The sequence below is a fragment of the Leucoraja erinacea genome, chromosome 18 (genome assembly GCF_028641065.1).
Source record: "Leucoraja erinacea ecotype New England chromosome 18, Leri_hhj_1, whole genome shotgun sequence".
Taxonomy (NCBI): domain Eukaryota; kingdom Metazoa; phylum Chordata; class Chondrichthyes; order Rajiformes; family Rajidae; genus Leucoraja; species Leucoraja erinaceus.
In genome coordinates, this window is record NC_073394.1 from 6,880,839 (window position 1) to 6,906,469 (window position 25,631).

Genomic DNA, 25,631 nt, shown 5'->3' on the forward strand with positions numbered 1-25,631 from the left:
TAATTGTTCTATCTGGGACATGAAACACTCTTGACTCTCACTTGATTAATTCATCAGTGTCGGCTTGAGTTCAGTGATCGTTGATGGTGTTGGTTTGCAACCCACTGCTTATCTCTAAACTCAACTACAAGCGAGCCATCCACAGTTTACACGATAAAATGAAGAACGTTTAGTACAAGGTAAAGTCCAATCAAAAATTGTCCGAGGGTCTCCAATGACGTAGATGATAGTCCGATGATCTCCAATGAGGTAGCTTTGACGTTAATCCACAATAAAAGGTAACTTATTGTAGCTAATTGGCCTCTTTTGTGACGTGGAAGGAAATTAGAGCATTCGGAAGCACCTCAGGCAGTCGTCGAGGAAATGTAAAGCCTGCTTGGACGGTGCCCAAGGTCAGGATTGAACTTGGATTCTTGGAGTCACTAACTGCTGCATCATTGATCGACACTAAACATGTCCCCATTTAGTTTGGAGTCACAGCATGGAAACAAGCCCACCGAGTCCGCATCGACCACCCCACTCACACAAGCTCTGTTACCCCACCATCGCCTCCACCCACCGCACACCCGGGTCAATTTACACGGGGCTAATTAACCTGCTGACCCGGACGCCCTTGGGATGTGCGAGGAAACCGGAGCACCCGGAGAAAACCCACGCAGTCTCAGGGTGAACGTACAAACTCCACACAGACAGCACCCGAGGAACAGAATTGAAGGTGGATCTCTGGTGCCATGAGGTGGTGGCTGTGCCACCCATTAAGGCTGATGGACTTGCAGGCGTTGGTTTGGAAGGTGGATGTGGACGATGATGTTGAATTGACTGAGAGTGCCAGTGAATGTTGAATAAGTCCCGCTGCTTCTCAACCAGTTTCACACAGAGATCTGTCCACCCAGCATTGTACCGTGTCCCCATGATATGGGGCACAAACCCGTATGTTTGTAGACCTCTGATCGCCTTTCAAACCTCCTACACGCTAGGGACAATCTTTGTGTGTGTGTGTGTGTGTGTGTATTAGGTCAGAACCAGAATTTGCTTTTGTACTAATCAACGGCGTTTGATGTCACTAGATTACGTCAAAGGTTTCGGTGGGAAGTTTGGCGTCCAGACCGATCGACAAGACAAAAACGCCTTTGGCTGGGACCACCAGGAGACCACTCAGTTGCACGAATCGCAGAAAGGTGAGCGGCGGGCAGCTCAATGCCACAGTGTAGCCTCTGACTCTATCAAGCGTTTGAAGGCACTGGGCCTGTACTCACTGGAGTTTAGAAGGAGGGGGGGGGGGGGGGGGGGGGGGGGGGGGGGGGGGAGGGGAGGGGAGGGGGGGAAGCTCATCGAAACTCACTGAATAGTGAAAGGCCTGGATAAAGTGGATGTGGTAATGTCACAGAAGTTTTAATTTGCAATTTATTTGGCCCCAAACACCAACACAAGACATGGTGCGAAACAGCCTGATCGATGCTCATTTAATGTTTACGAGAATGATCCCAGGAATGAGTGGGTTAACAGAAGATGAACGTTTGAAGGCACTGGGCCTGCACTCGCTGGAGTTTAGAAGGATGAGGGGGTGGGGGGGAGGAAATCTCATTGAAACTTACCGAAGAGTGAAAGGCCTGGATAGAGTGGATGTAGAGAGGATGTTTCCACTAGTGGGAGAGTCTAGGACCAGAGGCCACAGCCTCGGAATGAAAGGACTCGCCTTTAGAAAGGAGATGAGGAGGAATTTCTTCATAGTCAGTGGGTGGTGAATCTGTAGAAGGTGATTCATTGCCACAGAAGGCGGTGGAGGCTGAGTCGGTGGTTATTTTTAAGGCAGAGATTGACAGACTATTGATTAGCAACTGTGTCTGGGGTTATGAGGAAAAGGGTTGAGAAGGAAAGATGGATCAGCCATGGTTGAATGGCAGAGTAGACGTGATGGGCCGAATGGCCTAATTCTGCTCCTAGAACCTATGAGCTTATGAAGTTGGAGTGTACAAGTATGGGGATTATTCGGTACAGTTCGTTACAATATCTGGCTTTGTAACTCCGCAGATTCATAGACCTGGGCAAAGGGATAAAATGGGGGATGAGTGAAAATAGGTGAAAAAGGGAGGAATTCATGACATTCGTTGCTGCCACCATTGAAAGCCAAATGGTGGTTTGAAGGAGACATTGAGGAATCTGCTTAAAATGCTTTAAAGCTCCTGAAATGTTTCATCATCTGGATTTGGTTATTGGGTGAGAACGTAGAACATGGAACGGTGCAGCACAAGAACAGGCCCTAAAGCCAGCCATGTCTGTGCCGAATAAGATGCCAAGACAGCGGTGGAGTTGCTGCCTGACAGCACCAGAGACCCCGGTTGGATCCTGATCACAGCTGCTGTCTGTGTGGAGTTTGGCCGTTCGGGACGGGCCCGGTGCTCATGCTGCAAGCTCTCCCCGTTCCCGCGAGCGGAGGTTCCCGCCACGTGGGTAACTGGCGGAAGTGGAGGGGATGGTGCATCGGGAGCATTTGTCCGCTCTAACGGAAATCCGCTGCGTGGAATTACGTTATTGTGAGGGTTTACAGTGTTCAGCCACAGCAAGGGTTTGGAACAGGAAAAGCCCTTGTTTTAACCGGACTGAAGACTTTTTTGTCTGGTGACGCGTTTGCTGTTTGCGGCGCTCAGCTAGTTGTAGCCTCCAGTAGAACAATCCCGATGAACCGCGTAGTGATGACGCCCAAGGCTGGCCGCGGATATCAGGCACGGGTTGACTAGGAAGATTATCGGGATAACAGACAACAAAGCAGCTGGTGTTGATTAGCAAATGCTGGCAATGAAAATGCAAGCTGGCGGAAACAAGACAATAAAGGGCTTTAGTCTGGGATGCAATACCACAGAGCCCTGTTCTCCTTCATTCTTCGATGTGGCTACTTCAAACACAGCGCCTGTTCCAGCCATTCTAGAAGAGTTCATGTCATTTTATTTTTATCCCCGTGGTGAATGCATTTCATATTCTATACCATTCAATAAAAGTAAAGTAGATTTAATTAGAGACAGGAGTGTACGTCTAGTGTAGGGATACGGTACAGAACAGGCCCTTCGGCCCATCGAATCCGCGCCGACCAGCAATCCCCGCACATTAACATTATCGTACACACTAGGGATTTTACCAAGCCAGTTAACCTACAAACCTGTACGTCTTTGGACCCAGACGGAGCCCACGCAGGTCAGGGGGAGAACGTACAAACTCCCTACAGACAGCACCCGTGGTCAGGATCGAACCTGGGTTTCTGGCGCTGTAAGGCAGCAACTCTACTGCTGCGCCACCGTGCCGCCCTGCATCACTGCAATTTCCATTTATAACTCGGTCCATATAGACAATAGGTGCAGGAGTAGGCCATTCGGCCCTTCGAGCCTGCACCACCATTCAATGTGATCATGGCTGAAGAAGGGGCTCGATCCAAAACGCCACCTATTCCTTTTCTCCAGAGATGCTACCAGACCCGCTGAGTTACTTCAGATTTTTGTATCTATCTTCCCTTTTGAAAGCCCTGCTGTACTATTCCTGCCAGTCCTACTTTCAGACAGTTCCAGCACTGCTTCCCCTGCAGGGAGAAAAACTCTGAGTAAAATCATCTTTCAGTCGGTTTTGTGCTGTATTGTTACTCCCCCCCCCCCCCCCCCCCCCCCCCCCCGCAAAGGCGACTCCTGTAAATCCACTCTGAAATCGGACACAAGGATTTAATTGTTTAAGAGGGAACTGCAGATGCTGGAGAATCGAAGGTTACACAAAAAAGCTGGAGAAACTCAGCGGGTGCAGCAGCATCTATGGAGCGAAGGAAATGGGCAACGTTTCGGGCCGAAACCCTTCTTCAGACGAAGAAGGAAATGGGCAACGTTTCGGGCTGAAACCCTTCTTCAGACGAAGTCTGAAGAAGGGTTTCGGCCCGAAACGTTGCCTATTTCCTTCGCTCCATAGATGCTGCTGCACCTGCTGAGTTTCTCCAGCTTTTTTGTGTAACAAGGATTTAATTTCTGTGAGGACTTGACAAATAGAAAGGAATGAATTGCCTCCCATCCCTCCTGCCGGTTAAACCAGTTTGCCGAGTTCTCTGCTGAAGTCACATGGTGTCATTCCTAAGCAAACACTAATAACTTAACCTAACTTGCTTTTTGAGTCATAGAGTCAGAGCCAAGAGTCAAGAGTTTTATGGTCGTGTGTCCCAGATAGGACAATGACATCTTCTTGCTTGCTGCAGCTCAACAGAATATGTAAACATACAGAGATAAAAGTTCAGTGTGTCTATATACCATAGACCATGTATATACATATACATATATATAATGAATAAACAGATAAAGTGCAATAGGCTGTTATTGTTCAGAGTTTGTTTGATGGTGTGTTTAATAGCCTAATGGCTGTGGGGAAGAAGCTGTTCATGAACCTGAATGTACCAGATTTCAGGCTCCTGTACCTTCTTCCCAATGGCAACGGAGAGACGAGTGTGTGGCTAGGATGGTGTCAAGTCAAGTTTACTCGTCACATACACATACGAGATGTGCAGTGAAATGAAAAGTGGCAATGGTGCAAAAAGACAAACAAACAAACAACCAAACAAACTACAAACAGAATGTAAATATGTTAAAGGAACATGAAAGTTAAAAACACACAATTTTCACAGAGCTGCCACAACGGCGACTGGACAGGGCCGCGCCTTTTTATTTATTTATTGTTTTGTGGGTCCTTGATGATGTCGGCGGCCTTTTTGAGGCAGCGACTGCGATAGATCCCTTCGATGGTAGCGAGGTCAGAGCCGATCATGGACTGGGCAGTGGTCACAACTTTCTGCAATCACAGAACAACACAGGAACAGGCCCTTTGGCCCAACTTGGCTATGCTGGTCCAAGCTGACCTACCAGCCTCGTCCCATTAGCCCACAATTGACCGTATCCATCTAAGAACCTTCCTAACTGTGTGCCTCTCCCAAGGGTCTTTTAAATTGTTATTGTGCTGAATTGATTTAATTGACCCTGTTTCTGGGCAGCCACAGTGGTGCAGTGGTAGAGTTGCTGCCTTTACAGCGACTGCAACGCCGGAGACCCGGGTTCGATCCCGACTACGGGTGCTGTCTGTATGGAATTTGCACGTTCTCCCCGTGACCTGCATGGGTTTTCTCCGAGATCTTCGGTTTCCTCCCACACTCCAAAGACGTACAGGTTTGTAGGTTAATTGGCTTGGTAAATGTAAAAATTGTCACTAGTGGGTGTAGGATGGTGTTGGTGTGCGGGGCAGCATATCTGGAGAGAAGGAATGAGAGGTGTTTCGAGTTGAGACCTGATGTTGGGAGGGGGCGGGACAGATAGAAAGATAGTCTCTGCCTACATTCTATCTTTGTCCCGCCCCCTCCCCTAACATCAGTCTGAAGAAGGGTCTCGACTCGAAATGTCGTCCATTCCCTCTCTCCAGAGATGCCTCGCCTGCTGAGCTACTCCAGCATTCTGTGTCCACCTCAGGTTTGTAGGTTAATTGGCTTCAGTAAAATTGTAAATTGTCCATAAGGTGTAGGATCGCGTTAGTGTACGGGGTGATCGCTGGTCAGCATGAACCCAGTGGGCCGAAGGGCCAGTTTCTGTGCTGCATTTCTAAAGTCTAAATTTTATAATGGTCATGTTTTATTAGTACAGTGAAAAGCCAAGTCACTTTTATTTCTGTAGCACATTTAAAAAACCACTCTCGTTGGCCAAAGTGCTTTACATTGGTGGAGGTACTAACGTTATACAACGTTGGTTCCTAGCTTTGTTTTACATGCTATTCAATCCGATCAGATAATATTATACTTGAATACATTCGTATCAAACTAGAGTCCAATAGAGCGGATGGGAAGATACAGAGTGAAGAGTAGATTTCTCAGCATTGAAGCACACCCGATCCACATACAATGTCCAGTGTGGGGTGGAGGTGAATCGGACAGCACCCTAACGTATGGAAGGACCGTTCAGTAGCCCGAGGACGATGGGGAAGAAGCTGTTCCTGAGTGGTGGTGCGCGCTATTTAGCTTCTGCCTGACTGGAGCGTGGATTAGAAGGAATTACGGCTGCGACAAGTCATGGATGCAGTTCCAAGTCTTTCTTGGATGGCATGGACAGGTTGGGCCGAAGGGCTTGTTTCTATGCCGTTTGACTCCATGGCACTATGGCGAGGATTCGGGTCTGAATGTGACTTCTGTCAGTCCTGAAACATTATGTGCGTTCAACTCTCCACAGATGATGCCAGACCTGCTGAGCATTGAAACATTTCCAAGTCAAGTCAAGTCAAGTTTATTTGTCACATACACATACGAGATGTGTAGTGAAATGAAAGTGGCAATGTCTTGTTATTTAATATTTAATATGCGTGCTTTCAAATTGATTTTTTTTCCCCCCTCTCCGTCGATTCTTCTGACCATGGCGTCTTTGGAATTTGAACCTCCTGCTGTTCAGGGGCAGGAATAATCAGACTGACTGTGTGTGTGTGTGCGGTTTTCACCTCTAACCATTTAATTGTGTAGGCCTTGGTGCCTTTTTGCCGCACATGCAAGGTGATCTCCGCACGGCGTTTTACAAACTTGTGTCTTAAGGTGTTGCCATTTAACTAAATATTTCTAACTTTAAAAAGCAAGACAAATTGAATGAGTTTTAATTTATGATGTGATCTGTTTTGTATTGTGCTGTTATTGTTCTCTTTTCTAACCTGTCGTGCGTTTGACCTGAAGTGAAGGGCACAGAGTGTTGGAGTAACTCAACAAGTCGGGCAGCATCTCGTGGATCATGGATTGGCGACGTTTTGGGTCGGGACCCCCTCTTCTGAAGAAGGGTCCTCGCTTCTGAACCCCGCTCCTACCCTATCAACCGCCATCCTCATCTCGCGCTTTCTTCTCCTGTCATCTTTGGCCTTTGTCCAAGCATCCGACAATCAGAACCCCCCTCCCCCCCCCCCCCCCCCCCCCCCCCCCTCACTTTGTATCCACTTGTCTTTGTCCCACCCTCACCTCTCCCACAGCTTTCTCTCCACCCGCCAACACGCCTCCTTAATACAATCAGCCTGAAGAAGGGTCCCGACCTAAACCATCACCTGTCCATGTTCTCCAGAGATGCTGCCTGACCTGCTGAGTTACTCCAGCACTTTGTGTCCCTTTTTGTAAACCAGCGCCTGCAGTTCCTCATGGCTCTGGATGTCTGACCTAACTTGGCTTGTTTTGCTGTTGTCATTCTTGATCTTGGTTGCTTGTGGATTCACAGACTATAAGAGAGGTTTCGGCGGGAAGTACGGTGTTGACACCGAGAATCAGGATAAATCTGCGGTGGGCTTCGAGTACAAGGAGGAGCTGTCCAAGCACGAGTCTCAACAAGGCACGGGGTCCATCGCCAGGGTGCTCCTGGGTTGTGCAAAGATGCTCTACCTTCCAGCACAGACCTTCTCGGCAGCTGGGGCCATACAGCGTGGGAACGGGCCCCACAATTGTAACGTAACATCCCGTTGCCTAGCGTTGGCGAGTGATCCGAATCCTGGCCGCGCAGATTAGCGTTGCTCCACGCTTCCATCTACACCTCGCGCTGCCTCGGCAAGGCCAGCAGCACAATCAAGGACGAGCCCCACCCTGGCCCCTCCCTCTTCTCCCCCCTCCCATCAGGCATGAGGTAAACTAGTGTGAAAACGCACACCTCCAGATTCAGGGACAGTTTCTTCCCAGCTGTTATCAGGCGACTGAACCACCCTACCACACACAATCCGAGAGCAGTCCCGAACTATCATCTACCTCATTGGTGACCCTCGGACTATCTTGTTCTGGGGTGGGGTCAGAATAAAGCCAAGGGTTTTGTTTTCTGGGATAACAGTCAATGGAATAAAATGCAATACTTTCCTGTCGCATGGGACAAGTCACCGTGCAATACTTCGCTCACATACCCAAGGTATACAAATAGTGGCTCACAGTGGTCAAAAGGCCATAAGGAATAGGAGTAGAATTAGGCCATTCGGCCCAACAAGTCTACTCTGCCATTCAATCATGGCTGATCTATCTCTCTCCCAACCCCATTCTCCTGCCTTCTCCCCATAACCCCTGACACCCACATTAATCAAGAATCTATCTACCTCTGCTGTAAAAATATCCACAGCCTCCTGTGTCAAAGAATTCCACAGATTCACCCCCCTTTGATTAAGGAAATGTCTCCTCCCCTCCTTCGTAATAGAACGTCCTTTAAATCTGAGACTGTGACCTCTAGTCCTAGACTCTCCCAGTTGTGTAAACATCTTCTCCACATCCACTCTGTCCAAGTCCCCCCGCATGCCGGATCCTCCATTGTTCATTGTTCTCTCCCACCCCCCCCACATGGAGGGGGTCCCACAATGCTGGGTCCTCCAGTGTTCTTCCCCCCCCCCCGCTCAGGGTGGTCCTCCCTCATCGACTGCACGAGGTTCCCACTGACCCGCGAGGCTTCGCTGCCCTCGCCCCCACCCCCACCGAGCTCCTGGCATCACTGTGAAACGCCGAGAAGGTCTGTGTGGCAAAGTGGAAGCATTTCACTGTCATTGTCCTGTCTTTATCTGTGGATTGTGTTTTGCTTTTTTGCATGTACATGTTTATCCCATTCAAACCATCAGTACCTCTTTAAACGCCTGATTAAGCATGTCTAAAGTAATAAGGCAATTCACTTCAGCATCTCATTTACCGTGATGTGTTGCCGACTCTGCTTATTGACATCAAAAGGCACGAAACAAAGCGATGGATTAATATTCTCTGGCAGTATGTCGGTCTTTTTTTCCCCTCTCATGGCTGAGCTAATTGAACATAATCAACCCCTTGGCCTTCTTGCATCTAGTCCGGCCGCCATCTTTGAGTTATGCATGGCCACTCTCATTGTTCCCGAGTATCTCATCTGGGGCAGCGAGACTTATCTTATCCGTCTCTTACTCCAGATTACTCGAAGGGATTCGGTGGCAAATACGGAGTGCAGAAGGACCGGATGGACAAGGTGAGTGAGCCCCTTGCCCAGAGTTGGGGAATCGAGGACCAGAGGACAGAGGTCCGAGATGAAGGGGGAAAAGATTTAATAGGAATAAAGAGGGGTAAATTTTTCACACAAAGGATGGTGAGTGCATGGAACAAGCTGCTAGGGGAGATAGTTGAGGCAGCGAGTGTACCATTGTTTAATAAACAATTAGACAGGTACATGGATAGGACGGGTTTGAAGGGATATGGACCAGGTGGACTAGTGTAGCTGGGACATGTTGGCGGGTGTGGGCAAGTTGGGCCATATGGCCTGTTTCCACACTGTAGCACTCTATGACTCTGTGGCATGAGCTGCTCCTGTCTGTTTACCCCAGAGCAGTGCTGTGCTCGCATTGAGTTCAGACTCGATAATGGGCAGACAAAGCTGCTGGGCCCTCCAGTCTGTTTCACTCTAGTAGTGCTAGCGTGCTGACTCTAGAGGGTCTCCACTCTGCTCCAAGCTGTATGATCCCCACGGGGTGGGTGAAGCCAGATTTTAGATCCTAGCTGGCCTCTAACCTCTCCACCCCTCTCCCCCCTCTCTTGCCCTCTCTCTCTCCCTCTCTCTCTCTTGCCCTCTCTCTGTCTCTCTCTCTATCTCTCTCTCTCTTGCCCTCTCTCCCCTCGTTCTTGCTCTCCCCCTCTCTCCCTCTTCTTTCATCTCTCCTCTCTCTTCATTTCCCCGCTCTCCCCCTCCATCTCTCCCCTCTCTCGATCTCTCAGCATCTAATTATCGAACATTCTGATTACAGAGTGCAGCCTCCTTTGATGATATAGAGCGGCTGTCACCAGCTTATCAGAAGACTAAGCCAGTGGAAGCAGGTCTGTGTGAACATTACTGCATGAATGACCCTGTTCATTACAATTTGTTATCTGTTGCTGATGCTGCAACATGGTCCTTCATCCCTCCCCCTCCCCCTCCCCCTCCCCCTCCCCTCCCCCCTCCCCCTCCCCCTGGTCCTGGTCTTGTCACCAATCCTGATTCTTGACTTGTTGGTCCTGTTAATGCTTGTTTTTTTTTTGCGGTCTGCAAACTTTTAGGTGACGTTTCGGGTCGAGACCCTTCCCGAAACGTCACCCCTTCCTTCTCTCCAGAGATGCTGCCTGCCCCGCTGAGTCACTGCAGCATTTTGTATCTACCTTCGGTTGAAACCAGCACCTGCAGTTCCTTCCCACACCACTATTTAGATTATTTTCAGAGATACAGCATGGGAGCAGGCCCTTCGGCCCACCAGTCCCCGGCCGGCCATCAATCACCCATTCGCACAAGTTCCATGTTTTGCTTTATGGACAATTTACAGAAAGCCAATTCACCTACAAACGTGCACGTCTTTGGAACGTGGGGGGGGGAACCGATCACCCGGAGAAAACCCACATGGTCAATAGACAACAGGTGCAGGAGTAGGCCATTCGGCCCTTCGAGTCAGCACCGCCATTCACTGTGATCATGGCTGATCATCCCCAATCAGTACCCTGTTTCTGCCTTCTCTCCATATCCCTTGACTCCGCTATCTTTAAGAGCTCGATCCAACTCTCCCTTGAAAGCATCCAGAGAATTGGCCTCCACTGCCTTCTGAGGCAGAGAATTCCACAGATTCACAACTCTCTGGGTTAAAAATTGTTTTTCCTCGTCTCTGTTCTAAATGGCCGACCCCTTATCCTTGGAGAGAACAAACAACAAAATCCGTGCAGACGGCAACCCGTGGTTAGGATGGAACCCGTGTCTCGGGCGGTGTGAGGCGGCGACTCTACCGTTGCATCGCCCTGCCGCGGGGGAGATCGACGATGCTTGCGTTTTTGTTTCTATCTCCGCGTGCGCTCGCCGGTGCCGGAGAGACGGTTTGCAACTCTGGGTTTCGTTTGTTCTGCAGCCAACGCCAGTGCCAGCAGCATCCGCTCCAAGTTTGAGAACATCGCTAAAGCGAAGGAGGAGGAAGATCGGAAGAAGGTCGGAGAGGAGCGAGCTCGGCGCCAGGCTGGCGAGAGGAAAGAACAGGAAGAGGCCAAGAGGAAACTGGAGGTAGGAGGGGAGGCTCCGCTGAAGACATGTTTTGCATGTAACCCCTCTCCCCCCCACCACTGCAGTTCCCGTTGCAGGTCATACCAGTGTTAGGGCGGTGTCACAGGCTTTGCTTTCTGGAATGCAAAGATGTATAATGTTGGGGTCTGTCAAGACTCTGGCCAACTCATCCAGTGGGTGAGTCTACAGTGCACTCAGTAAGCTTCCGCTGCCTGAAATTATTCACTAACACTAAGTCGAGTCAAGAGAGTTTATTGTCATGTGTCCCAGATAGGGCAATGAAATTCTTGCTTGCTGCAGCACAACAGGATATTGTAGGCATAAATGCAGAACAGATCAGTGTGTCCATATACCAGAGTATATGTGTGTGTGTGTATATAGAGATATACATAAATAAACAGATAAAGTGCTGTTATAGTTCAGTTTGTTTGAAGTTGTGTTTAATAGTCTGATGGGTGTGGGGAAGAAGCTGTTCCTGGATGTTGCAGATTTCAGGCTCCTGTACCTTCGTGGGGGAAGAACAATGGAGATCCCAGTGTGTGTGTGTGGGGGGGTTCATAAAACAGTGGACAATGGGGACCCGGCCTGGTGGAACCTCGGTGCGGGGGGGAGGGGACACTGACAAAGGAGGAGCCAGCGTGATTTGTGACTTTATATCACTGCCCTTTATGTAGCCACTATTTGTATACCTTGGGTGAACAAGCAAAGAGTTCCACTGAGCCCTGCCCCATGTGACAATAAAGTATCCCATTCCATAATGGGGACTATTTTTTGTTTTTGGGGCCACAGGAAGAAGAATCCGTGAGGAAGCCGTCTCCAGTGTCCGTGCCAGTGCCAGCGCCCGCACCCACCCCTGCTCCAGCCCCTGCCCCTGCCCCTGCTCCAGCCCCTGTGATCACTCCATCTCCCACTCCTGCACCCGTGGAGCAACCAAGAGTGCCCAACACTATTTACGAGGTACGTTGTGATCAATTGCACTGGACATTTGATGCACAGTGTGTGTGTGTCTGTGTGTGTGAATGTTGTGGATTCAAATAGGGAACGTCTCGGGTTGCAACCGGATCCATCAGTGGGAGAGCCTCGGACCAGAGGGCACGACCTTGGAATAACCTCAAGGTGAGCAGCCTCCTTTGGGAAGGAGGCGGGGAGGAATTTCTTTAGCTGGAGGGTGGTGAATCTGTGGAATACTTTGCCACAGACGGCTGTGGAGGCCAAGTTATTGGGTATTTTTAGAACAGATTCGCGATTGGTACGGGTGTCGGGGGTTATGGGGAGAAGGCGGGAGAATGGAGCTGAGAGAGAGAGATAGATCAGCCGTGATTGAACGGCGGAGGAGATTCGATGGGCCGAATGGCCTAATTGTTCTTCTCTGGGAACTGCCTCCCCCCCCCGAATACCTTACAGTATTTTATGCATTAATCTTTAATCCATGGAGTCTCCAGGGATTAGATCAGCAGTGCCTGTCGGACAGTCAGTTGCTTGGTGGTATTTAACCTCCATGAGCGGAGATGTGCGCTGGGAGGATTGTACAAGGGCTACTAGTTGAAAGAGGCTTCTAAACTTTTTTTTTTATCTGCAGACGCCCTTGAAGGAAGACGAGGAAGCTGCGGAAGAGAGGTATGATGGGGACATCTACAGCGCAGAACTCCAGGCAGATGTGGAGGAGCCGCAGTACCAGGAGGCTGTGTACGAGCAGGAGGCAGTGTACCAGATGCCTGATGAAAGTCAGGTCGACCAACAAGGTAACTGCTCACAGTCATCTCTATCTCAGTGTAAACTCACTGACCACTTTCCCCGTTGTCCTTGCTTTACATCACCGCACGGCTTTGGGAACGGCTCCATCCCAAGAGCGCAAGACACTGCGGAGAATTGTGGACGCAGCCCAGACCATCACGCAAACCAGTCTCCCTTCCGTTGACTCCATCCACATCTCACGCTGCCTCGGCAAGGCCGGCAGCATAACCAAGGGCGAGTCTCACCCCAGTCACTCCCTCTTCTCCCCTCTCCCATCAGGCAAGAGGTACAGAAGTTTGAAAACTCACACCTCCAGATTCGGGGACCGTTTCTTCCCAGTGGTTATCAGGTGACTGAACCATCCTATCAAAACCAGAGAGCAGTGGTGAACTACTATCTACTTCACTGGAGAACCCAAAAATCGGACTTTACTGGACTTTATCTCGCATTAAAAATTATTCCTTTTGGCCTGTGTCTGCACACAGTGAATGGTTTGGTTGTAATCATGTATCGGCTTTCTGCAGACTGGATAGCATGAAACAACAAAGCTTTTCACTGTACCTCCCTCCGCACATGTGACAATAATCTAAAGTAACTAACTACTTTATAGAGGTTGGAACCAATGTAAACACTGGTACGTAATCGTAATTCCAGACCACGGTGGCGCAGCGGTAGAGTTGCTGCCTTACAGTGCTTGCAGCGCCGGAGACCCGGGTTCGATCCCGTCCACGGGTGCTGTCTGTACAGAGTTTGCACGTTCTCCCCGTGACCTGCGTGGGTTTTCTCCTAGATCTTCGGTTTCCTCCCACACTCCACAAAGACGTGCAGGTTTGTAGGTTAATTGGCTTGGTGTGAATGTAAACATTGTCCCCAGTGTGTGTAGGATAGTGTTAATGTGCGGGGGTCGCTGGTCGGTGCAGACCCGGTGGGCAGAAGGGCCTTTTTCCGCGCTGTATCTCTAAACTAAACCGCTGGTTTCCTCACAATGTATGTGGTTTATAATCAAGTATTGTCTTTCTGCGGTTTGGATAACATGAAACAAATATTTTCACTGTAGCTCGGTGTAACTAAACTCACTACTTTCACGAAAACTATTATAGAATCTGCATAAAATATAATTCAGTGATTTAGTTATATTTTATTGTCACGTGAAATACATGTTTTGTTTTGCATTCAACTCGGTAAAATCGCACAGCACCACTCATCTAGACAGTGTACAAGTGTCTTGTACATTGTCTAGATGTGGGATCTTACTTCCCGACCAGCGGTGAGTTCCGAGTTTCGTTTATCGTCACGTGTGCCGAGGTACAGTGAAAAGCGCTCGTTGCGTGCTAACCAGCCAGCGGAAAGACAATATATGATTACAACAGAGCCCTCCACAGTGTACAGATACATGATAAAGGGAATAACGTTTAGTACACGATCAAGTCCGATTAAAGGTAGTCTGAGGGTCTCCAATGGGGTGGGAAGCTCAGGACTGCTCTCTAGTTGTTGGTAGAATCGATAGATTCTATCGAATAAAGGTTCTACTGATATGGTGAAACTGTTCCTGAATCTGATGCTGTGTGTGTTTTCACACTTCTGTACCTCTTGCTTGATGGGAGAAGGGGGAGTGACCGGGGTGAGGCTCTTCGCTGGTGCCTTGCCGAGGCAGCATGGAGTGGGAGGACCGAAGGGCCTGTTTCCATGCTTTAGTGTTGAGCTAAACCAAACCTGCCCAAGGACCATCATATTGTAACTGGCTTAATATTGAAGAAAGATAAACTTAAAAAGATGGAGTAACTCAGCGGGTCAGACAGCATCTCCGGTGAAAGGGGATAGGTGACTTTTCGGGTCAAGACCTTTCTGAAAAAGGGACTGGATCTGAAAAGTCACATATTCCTTTTCTCCAGAGATGCTGTCTGACCCGCTGAGTTGCTCCAGTTTTTTGTGTCTATCTTCGGTGTAAACCACCGTTTGCTGTTCCTTCCATGTTCTATCCGAATGCCGTTTACATCTGCAATTCCTTCCTATACTTGATATTAAAGGATCTGGTTTGGTAAGACTGTCTTTTTAAAAATCAACCCCCCCCTCCTCCCCCCCATAAATGTATTTTTGTACTTCTTCTTTGAACTATTAAGGAGAAACCATTCAGCCTTTGTTTATTGTTGCAGATGAGCCCACTTATGCAGAGTATGGGAATGAGTATGGAATAACTGCAGTGGCCCTCTATGACTACCAAGCTGGTGAGTACAAGGCCGTTCTCGAGATTATTGCACAGGTGTCGACTTCCATCATAACTCCTCTCCTTAATACAATGCGGCTATGTATCCAGTGAATAATGCTGGTCTGTGTATAATACATCAAGGAGTGACTACTAAAAGTAGTATGAAGGATTACTAAAAGGAATTGGAGAACTTCAGCAGGTCAGGCAGCATCTCTGGAGAAGGTAGATAGGTGACGTTTCGGATCAGGACCCTTCTTCAGACTCATGAGTGCAAAGAAGAGTCCCGACCCAAAATGTCACCTATCCATGTTCTCCGGAGATGCTGTCTGACCCTCTGAGTTACTCCAGCACTTTGTGTCCTTTTGTGTAAACCAGCATTTCTGCAGTTCCTTGTTTCCACTAAAAGGAAATTGTTAGGTTTATTCCAGGACTTGATTTCTAGTCATCGAGGCAGATGAAATAGATTGAACTTCTTTCCTCGATTGGGAACATTATAAATATGAAGAGAGCAAAGTGCAGAAATGATGGCAAAATACCAAAGTAAAGTACCAATGCCTTGGGTGTATGTATCAAATATGGGCGAAAAATGCATTTGAATTTTGTGTTAATAATAGCTTGCCCCTTTTAAATGGTATTTCTATGTTTTGCCATAAAGTAGTCAAACTTTATGAAATGCCAAAGTCTGGATTTAATGTGCTGATGGGACTGATAGAGATAGGATGACAAGAGGCTGGAATGGACGCCAGCCCGACTTGGGCGGCACGGTGGCGCAACAGGTAGAGCTGCTGCCTCGCACCGCCAGAGACCCGGGTTCGATCCTGACTCCGGGCGCTGTCTTTGTGGAGTTTGCACGACCACCGCAAGGGTTTCCTCCGGATGCTCCGGTTTCCTCCCACAACCCCGAAGGCGTGTGGGTTTTGTATGTTAATTGGCCCTGGCGTGCAAGGGGTGCAGGCTGAACATAGGATAACACAACGAGAGTGAACGGGTGATCGTTCGATGGTCGCCCTGGACTCTGGGCCTGTGATGACTACCGGGCAAGGTAGCTGTCGAGATCATTGTACGGGCATCTTTCCACGCTGTATCTTTCAATCGATCAAACAGTCTGTGTCTACATCATGAATTTTCAACGTAAAGGGCCAGTCCCACTTTCACGACTTAATTCAAGACCTCTGCCGAGTTTAAAGGACCTAAAAAAAACAAAAAAAAAACAAGTTTGTGGTAATCTACGAACTCCTATAACCTTCCACGACTATGTTCATGAACTCCTACAAATATGTCTACGAATTCCCACAACTAGTTCGATGCCCTCCTTACGAGTTAAAGTTGCAATTTCTTTCATCCCGACATTTTTTTTTTTTACTCGTGGATATTTTTTATCGGGCTGGAAAAATAGTCCCGACTTGCCTGATGCCCAGAGTACCTACAGCTGGCATAACAAGCCGCTACGATATATCCACAATCACCTATGGGCTCATTACGAACATTCTGCCAGTTTGAATCGAGGGGAAAACTCGGGAGAATTCGTGAATTACCTCGTGAAAGTGGGACAGGCCCTTAAGCAGTCTGTACCTCTTGTGAAAAAATAATATTGCTTCCAATTTTTTTTTTTTTTTTTTTTTTTTTTTTCCAGCTGGTGACGATGAGATTTCCTTTGACCCGGACGACATGATTACCAGCATTGAGATGATCGACGAGGGGTGGTGGCGGGGAGAATGCAGAGGCAGATACGGACTCTTCCCTGCAAACTACGTTGAGCTGAAGCAGTGAAGTGCTTTTCCCCGCTGGTGTCCTTCGAATGTGCAATTCCGAATCGATGCGGCATGAATTGTGTTCAGTTTGGGAATAAAGTTTTTTTTTCTTTTTCTCCCGAGAGTTGCAATTATGCATCGCGTCATCACAAGAACGTCTTTAAAAGCCCCAGGGCTGGGAGCTTCGGGTTAATGTTCCACTTGCCTTTGGAAAGGGGAGCATTGCTGACCAACAGAGAAAGGTTGAATGCACTTTCTAATCAAGGGCAACATCTACCAGTAGTACCAACATGGCATCCACATGGGAAGTCTGACGTCAACAATGGGTGCTTACTGCACATCAAAGCCAAATGCTTCTCAATGACCAACTTAGGTGTTTAACTGAAATGAATACGGTTGTTTATCATTGCTAACTTTATTCCTAGTTTTAGCCTTGCCTTTCATTTGAAATCTTTATTGTCCCACTTGCTAATAGTGAAAGCATTGAATTCATATTATCTTTTAGTTTTTACCTCTTTGCCTTTGTTTTGGAGACTTGTTTTCTGCTTAGAACTGTGTTCTCTGCATCAGAAATGGCTTTGGGTTTTTTAATAAAAGTTGCCTTTTTCAATACTGTTCATCAAGAATTAAACTGGTTTTATTGCACTACCCTCATGGGATCTCTTGTGCTTTTTTTCCCCATTTACTTTGGTTTCTTAATTTTGCATAAATATTCCTGATTTCACAATGCCAGATCATTCCCAAGACAAAATAATTCCCGGTATTTGATTTCACTAATAGCCCTGGCCCACGGTGCAAGTTCATTCCAAGAGCTCTACCGAGTTTTTAAAAAATCTAACTCGTGGTAAGCATGGAGAATGAACATAGCGCGTACGTCGGAGCTTGGGGACGTCTCTTAGCGCTAACGGCAGGTAAGCACGGGAAGACGCGTGAAGATTTTTCAACATGGTGAAAAATGTCCACGAGAGCCCTGAGTACCGACGAGTGGCCATTACCATAAATCTCCGAGTTCGATCAGGGCAAACTCGGGGAGAACTCTTGGAATGAACTCGCACCATAGGACAGGGGTTTAAATCTCAGTCCAGATGAAATCAAGATTCCTCTGATGGACCGATCTAATCATTGATCGACAGTGGGTCGACTGGACTTGTATTCACCGAAATTTAGAAGGATGAGAGGGGATCTCATAGAAACATATACCATTCTTAAGGGATTGGACAGGCTTGATGCAGGAAAAATGTTCCTAATGTTGGGGGGAGTCCAGAACCAGAGGTCGGACAGTTTAAGAATATGGGGTAGGATATTTAGGATTGAGATGAGGAAAAACTTTTTCACCCAGAGTTGTGAATCTGTGGAATTCTCTGCCACAGAAGGCAGTGGAGGCCAATTCACTGGATGTTTTCAACAGAGAGTTACATATAGGTGTGTTTAAGAAAGAACTGCAGTTGCTAGAAAAATCAAAGGTCGATAAAAATGCTGGAGAAAACTCAGCGGGTGAGGCAGCATCTATGGAGTGAAGGAAATAGGTGACGTTTCGGGACAAGACCCTGTGGAATTCCCTGCCTCCTGCAGTCGTGGACGGCAAGACCCCGGGGTTCACTCTCCTACCGGCCCTTGCATCCGGTGTCACTGGCTCCCCTCACCAGGCTTCTACAGATGCGCCGGAGAAAGCATTTTATCGGGATGTATCCCAGCACGGTTTGGGAACAGCTCCATCCAAGACCGCAAGAAATTGCAGAGAAGCGTGGACACCGTCTGGGTGAGAGGACACAAAACACAATGGCAAACTGAGCACTCGGCTTCGTCAGCTACCATTTGGCAAAGCCACGCGTTTAATCGTGGCATGGAGAAGAAGCAAGGGACTGCAGATGTTGGAATCTTGAGCAAAACGCACAACGTGCTGGGGGAACTCGGGCTCAGGCAGCAACTGGGGAATGAATGGACCGGCGACGTTTTTTTCTTCGGACCGGCTGGTGATGTTTTGAGTCGGGTTGCTAATCTGAAGAAGGGTCCTGACCTGAAACGTTATCTGTCCATTCCCTCCACAGTTGCTGCCTGACCCATTGAAACGCGGTCGTAGGGAGAACGCACGAACTCAATGCAGACATCACGGTACGGTAATGAGGATTGACCCAGTATCTCTGGCGCTGTAAGGCAGCAACTCTACCGCTGTGCCACCATAAAGATTATAAATTGTCCCCAGTGTGTGTGTGTGTGTGTGTAGGGCAGTGTTAACGTACGGGGATCACTGGTCAGCACGGACTCGGTGGGCCGAAGGGCCTGTTTCCACGCTGTATCTCTAAACTAAACTAAAGCAAATCAGCTGGAAGGTGAAGAGGTTGGATGTGACTCGTAGCCCAAAAAATGCTTGGGATTAAATCTACAAATTCGACAGCTTGGATCTTTCTAAGACTGCATGGGACCTGGTGAGCTGTGTTGCTCCTAATATTGATGTTTCCCCTGCTGTATTCTCTTATTGTTTCTGGCAATGCCCCACTGTGCCAATTGACATAACAACCAGGACGTGGAGTCTTTGCTGCGAACGTCTAGATTGTTGTGATTTTGGCATGTACAGAATCTGTGATTCATCTGGTTGCTTGGCAACCCTTTAACTCTGCTGATGTTGGCTCCAATGGCAATGCTTTTCTTCAGTTGTTGGAACATTACATTAAGTTTTCCCCCGAGCAACCTGGGTTTAAATTGCCCACGGTGGCGCAGCGGTACAGTTGCTGCCTCACAGCGCCGGAGATCTACAGGCGCTGTCTGTACGGAGTTCGTACGTTCTCCCCGTGACCTGTGTGGGTTTTGTCTGATATCTTTGGTTTTCCTCCCACACTCCAAAGACGTACAGGCTTGTAGGTAAATGGGCTTGGTATAGGGTGATTTCACCAAGGGTCAAATGAGCGTAGATCCCCCCTCATGTGACAGAAAACTTTAACTGGAGGACATATGTCACTTCGGTACATGTTAGTGAATGGGGAAACACGCACTTTCACACCCGTTAAAAACATGGAAAACGGCCGATTTTTGAGCTGAAATTTTCTGTGTTAGTCAGGGTGACCGTGAAGCACAGCGACCTAAATTTTCAGGCAAAAAAAAAGATAGAAAGTAAGGTAATTACAAGAGGGAACTGAAGGTGGAAAAACAGCGGAAGTGCTTAGCAGACATTTGCCGTGGAGATTTAAAGGTCCAAAATAATGGGGATTATCGCGTTTATTTTGGACAGCAGACATTTGCCGTGGAGATTTAAAGGTCCAAAATATCGGGAATTATCGCGTTTGCTCGCTGAATTTCATCAAAAGTAAGGCATTATTGAAAATTTAGGTCGCTGTGCTTCACGGTCACCCCGACTAGCACAGAAAATTTCAGCACAAAAATCGGCCGTTCTCCATGGTTTTAACGGGTGTGAAAGTGCGTGTTTCCCCATTCACTAACACGTACCGAAGTGACATATGTCCTCCAGTTAAATTTTTCGGTCATGTGAGGGGGGGGATCTACGCTCATTTGACCTTTGGTGAAATCACCCTATAAATGTAGAATTGTCCCAAGTGTGTGTGGGGTAGTGTTAATGTGCAGGACATATATATGTATACACACACCCACACATATCTGACTCTTGATTGAAGTGTAGTTATCGCTATGAGTAAGCACGGATTTCCCCAGGACGTGCTGTCTTTTCCTGTGTAATTGCTGATGGTCTTTCACATGACTTCCCCTTCAGTGTGAAGTCACTTGAACTACGCAGTTGCAGCATGGGACCCATACACAAATAAAAACATATCTTCCATCGAAAGTGTCCAAAGACAGGCAGCTCGATTTGTTACTAACACCTATGAGAGAGAGAAGCGAGTGTCGCCAAACTTCTGAATTCTCTGGGGTGGAACCCTCTCCAAGACAGACATGAAACTCACCGTTTGACCTGTTTTTACAAAATGTTAAATGGTCAGCTCGACGTAGACTACAGGACCTACGCCAAACCCAAACCAATTAGGAGCAGACGAGGGCATTCGATCCAATTTGTGATCCCAGCTACAAAGACAGATGTGTACAGCAATTCGTTCTTCCCCCGCACCATTAAAGCATGGAATAATCTCCACCCAACTATATGTATGTTGCAACTAAATTTAAAGTAGCTCTTTCTTCCCAATAACCCTTTCTGGCTTAAGCCCTCCCTCCACCACCTCCAGTTTAAATTCCATTTGGAATATTTTGGAAGACCAAGTAACCAAGAAGAAACCAAGCTGCAATCAGTGAACAAGTTGCCTGAAAGAGTCCATCTAATCACTAGTTATCTACAGATCTGGTATTGCGTGTGGCATTCTGTGATTATTGTTTAGCGCTAATGTTCACCAACGTGGGCGGCTCTGTGGCGCAGCGGGTCGAGCTGCTGCCTCACAGAGCCGTGTTCGATCCCGGCTACGGGTGCTGTCTGTGTGGAGTTTGCGTGTTCTCGTGTTGTTTGTGAACACGAGGGTGTTCCAGTTTCCTGCCGCATCCCAGGCAGTCGGCAGACTTGGCTTCTGTAAGTTTCCCCTAGTGTGTGGGGCATGGATGATAAAGTGGGATAACATAGAACTAGTGTGGACGGGTGATCGATAGTCAGCATGGTCTCAGTGGGCCGACGGGCCTGTTTGTGTACTCTATCCCTAAACCTGAACTAAGTGAGATAGCAGAGCTAGTGCATGTATGGATGATCAATGATCAATGTGGACTCTGTTGGCTGAAAAACCTGTTTCCATGTTGTTTGTCTAAACTAAACCAAATTCAGCAAGTCTTCCATGATTCTCACAAACGTCTACAAAAGCAGTCAGAAATGTCCTCTCCCATCAGGCAAAAGGTACAGAAAGGTGTACTGTAAGGACCCTGCTTCCTGTAAAGTCTCCATCCCCTACTCCCAATTCCTCCGTCTACGCCGCATCTGCACCCAGGATGAGGTGTTCCAAACCAGGGCATCAGAAATGTCCTCATTCTTCAGGGATTTCCCCTCCCCTACTATAGATGAGGCTCTCACCAGGGTCTCTTCTATACCCTGTGACTGCTCTCTCTCCCCACCACCCCCCCCCCCCCACCCAAGGGCAGAGCCCCCCCCTCACCCCCCACCCCTACCTCACCGTCACATACAACAGATAATCCTCCGACATTTTCGCCACCTCCAACGTGATCCCAGCACTGGCCACATCTTCCCATCTCCTCCCCTGTCTGCTCTTCGCAGAGACCGCTCCCTCTGTAACTCCCTGGTCAATTTGTCCCTTCCCACCCGAACCACCCCCTCTCCGGGCACTTTCCCTTGCAACCGCAGGAAATGCTACACTTGTCGCTTTACTTCCCCCCTCGACTCCATTCAAAGACCCAAGCAGTCTTTCCAGGTGCGGCAGTGGTTCACCTGCACCTCCTCCATCTATTGCATCCGCTGCTCTAGATGTCGGCTGCTCTACATCGGTGAGACCAAGCGCAGGCTTGGCGATTGCTTCGCCGAACACCTCCGCTCGATTCGCAATAACCAACCTGATCTCCCGGTGGCTCTGCACTTCAACTCCCCCTCCCATTCCGAATCTGACCTTTCTGTCCTGGGCCTCCTCCATGGCCAGAGTGAGGACCACCATAAATTGGAGGAGCAGCACCTCATATTTCACTTGGGCAGTTTGCACCCCAGCGGTATGAACATTGACCTCCAATTTCAGGTAGTCCTTGCTTTCTCCTCCCCTTCTCAGCTCTCCCTCAGACAACAGGCTATGCCTCTTCCTTTCTTCTTCCCCCCCTCCCCCCCCCCACCCTCACATCAGTTGAAGAAGGGTTTCGATCCGAAATGTTGCCTATTTCCTTTGCTCCATAGATGCTGCCTCACCCAGATGATGAAACGGAAACGAACCCGCTGAGTTTCTCCAGCATTTTTGTCTACCCACACACACTAGTGCCAATTTTCGATTTTACCAAAGCCAATTCACCCACAAACCTGGACGTCTTTGGAGTGTGGGAGGAAACAGGAGCACATGGAGAAAACCCACGCGGTCACGGGGAGAACGTACAAAACATCATACAGACAGCATCTGTAGCCAGGATTCGAACCTGTGTCTCTGGTGTGGTAAGGCAGCAACATTACTGCTGCACCACCTCTTGGATTAATGGAATTGAATCGCCAGTTAGCATCAAGACCATTTGATGCTACGTTCTTCTGTGCAAGGCTTACATTACATTACAACAACACCTAGAAGGGTCAGGCCTGTCTATTCCCTCCACAGATGCTGCCCGACCCGCTGAGTTCTTTCGGCACTTTGTGCTTTGCTTATGCAAATGCAGTTATTCCCTTTGATCAAATGCAACAGAAAGCCATTCTCATCTGCAGTCAAAATCTATACGTCTGCTTTGGAGAAAATTGTTTGCATTTGAGCTACTGTGGGGACAGAGAGGAACAGTAATGCACAGAAACCTTTGAGAATGAGTGTGAATGAACGGTGGATGGATTTCATGGAGAGATGAACAAAAATTCTCTTTTAAGGGGCCTTCTCTTCTATTTCTACTTTCCACTTTCTCTCTTCCTTTTTTTATTTTTTATATACACACTTCACGTTTTTCTACTCTCTACCATCTATTTTTCCACTTTTTCCCCTTTCTATTCTTTTCTTTTTCTTGTCCTGCTTACTTCCTTCTTATAACATAAAACTAGAGGTTGTACATAGAATGGATTACGGTATTACATAGTTGGCACCTAAAATTAGGTGCCACTGTACTGTTTTGTGCTGTATTAACTTCTAATAAAATAAACAAAAAAAAAAAAAAGAGATGAACAAACATTCAACATTACTTCCAGCAGCTCCCACAGCCTACGCGATCTCCGTGAATGAATTCATTAAAATTGTGGAACTGCAACAGTCCTGTATTGTAGAACTCTTTATATGGATCGTAAGCTTTTAAAGGCATGCTTACTCTGGCAGTACAAATCTTAGTGAAGGTCAGTAGATTTTCTCAGATGTGCCAAAGCGGTAACTATTGCGAATATCCAAAAGTAGACTGTTTGGAGATTCTTTTACAGGACCTTTGATGGGGAATGGTTTTCCCAGAGAACTATTACCTAAGAATTTCCAGAATTTAGACTCGAAAACGATGATGAAACAAGGAAATATATCTAAGTCATTGGGTAATTTTAAAGCGCGGATTGACAGATACTTGATTAGTGCGGGTGTCAGGGGTTATGGGGCGAAGGCAGGAGACTGGGGTTGAGAGGGAAAGATAGATCAGCCATGATTGGATGGTGGAGTAGGCTTGATGGGCTGAATGGCCTGATTCTGCTGCTATAACTTATGAAATTTGAAATATCTAACAGGGTGGGGCATTTTGTTTAGTTTAATTTAATTTAGAGATACAGGATGGAAACAGGCCCTTCGGCCCACCGAGTCTGTGCCAACCAATGATCCCGTACACTGGTTCTATCCTACATGCTAGGGGCAATTTACAGAAGCCAATTAACCTACAAACCTGCACATCTTTGGAATGTGGGAGGAAAATGGAGAAATCCCACGCGGTCACAGGGGGAACATGCAAACTCCATACAGACAGTACATTTGCTGACAGTAAGTATGTAAGTAAGTTTATTGGCCAAGTATTCACATACAAGGAATTTGCCTTGGTGCTCCGCCCACAAGTAACAGCATGGCATACCATGACAGTTACGAATGACTCAGAAAACACTAAACATAATAATAAAACATTAATGATAAAACACCATTTGTTGCTAAGAGCCTGTGGTCATTATCCATGATAGTTGCTTACAGGCATAAATCTGCATGGTAGAATGAACAGCATTGAATCAGGCCATTCAGCCCATCTATTTCATGCTTGGTTTTGCATGATATTCGTGCTTTTTCACAGTCCCCCATCACTTAAACCTTTGCACAATTCGGCATCAACTGCACCTCAGCTGGTTGCACTTTCACCTTTGGTTATGAGTTCATATTGGGCTTTGGAAATGTGAGCTCTGTAGATTGCCCCTTGTGTGGATGAGAGAGTGGGGTAACATGGCTGCATGTTCACACTAGTTCTACCTTATCCTAACCTTTGTGTCCACTCCTTGCACACCAGGGGCAATTTACGGTGACCTTACAAATCGGAGTCCAATTAACCCACAAACCCACGCATGTTTGGGATGTGGGCGGAAATCGGAGCACCTGGAGGAAACACAACGCGGTCCCAGGGCGAACGTGCAAACTCCACACAGACAGCACCCGAGGTCAGGATCGAACCTGGCTCTCTGGAGCTGAAAGTATGAAGAAGGGTTTCAACCAGAAACGTTGCCTATTTCCTTCGCTCCATAGATGCTGCCTCACTCGCTGAGTTTCTCCAGCATTTTTGTCTACCTTCAATTTTCCAGCATCTCCAGTTCCTTCTTAAGCAATTCTATTAGGTGTGTGCAGAAAGGAACTGCAGATGCTGGTTTAAACCGAAGATAGACACAAAATGCTAGGGTAACTCAGCCGCGCAGTCGGCATCACTGGAGAGAAGGAACGGGTGACGTTTCGGGTGGAGGCCCTTCTTCAGACTTCAGACCAGCTATGTCACCATGTCGATCTATCACTTACACAACACTAAAAATATGTCAATGGTTTCATGACATACTTGATTTACCAGAAGGTTAAATCATAATTCTTCCACTTGAGCACTTGCTCGATCTCACGTAGACATTAAGGGATTTCCTATCTAATCACTCTTAATTCCCTTTCTTTGGCTCCTTGCCAAGACTTTGGTTGGGTAAGTTTCCCTGCTTTATAGCAAGGAAACACTGCATGCAATGTTCTAGTGTGATAGGTATGGGACTCCTGCCTAATTAGAACCGACACACATCCATATATATACTGTACTATTATAATAGGGGCGTGTAAACACAGCATTCCACATTTGAGGATTAATTTCAACCAGACAAGGTTGAGCGAAATA

At 47.6% G+C, this 25,631-nt stretch overlaps 1 protein-coding gene across 2 annotated transcripts in view; it reads left to right on the forward strand.

Annotated features, from left to right (window-relative positions):
* Window positions 1-17,353, forward strand: part of LOC129705600 (src substrate cortactin-like) — a 41,571-nt gene extending 24,218 nt beyond the window's left edge. Inside the window, exons 8-16 of one of the 2 annotated variants that reach the window (XM_055649213.1) lie at window positions 1,068-1,178; window positions 7,242-7,352; window positions 8,920-8,975; window positions 9,745-9,814; window positions 10,864-11,012; window positions 11,802-11,969; window positions 12,592-12,754; window positions 14,900-14,971; window positions 16,586-17,353. In XM_055649213.1, coding sequence (XP_055505188.1) covers window positions 1,068-1,178; window positions 7,242-7,352; window positions 8,920-8,975; window positions 9,745-9,814; window positions 10,864-11,012; window positions 11,802-11,969; window positions 12,592-12,754; window positions 14,900-14,971; window positions 16,586-16,722 — 1,037 coding nt within the window. In that variant the 3' untranslated portion in view covers window positions 16,723-17,353. The remainder of the gene's footprint in view (window positions 1-1,067; window positions 1,179-7,241; window positions 7,353-8,919; window positions 8,976-9,744; window positions 9,815-10,863; window positions 11,013-11,801; window positions 11,970-12,591; window positions 12,755-14,899; window positions 14,972-16,585) is intronic. The other variant, XM_055649214.1, reaches the window with a different exon arrangement.
* The last annotated feature ends 8,278 nt before the right edge of the window (window positions 17,354-25,631 follow it).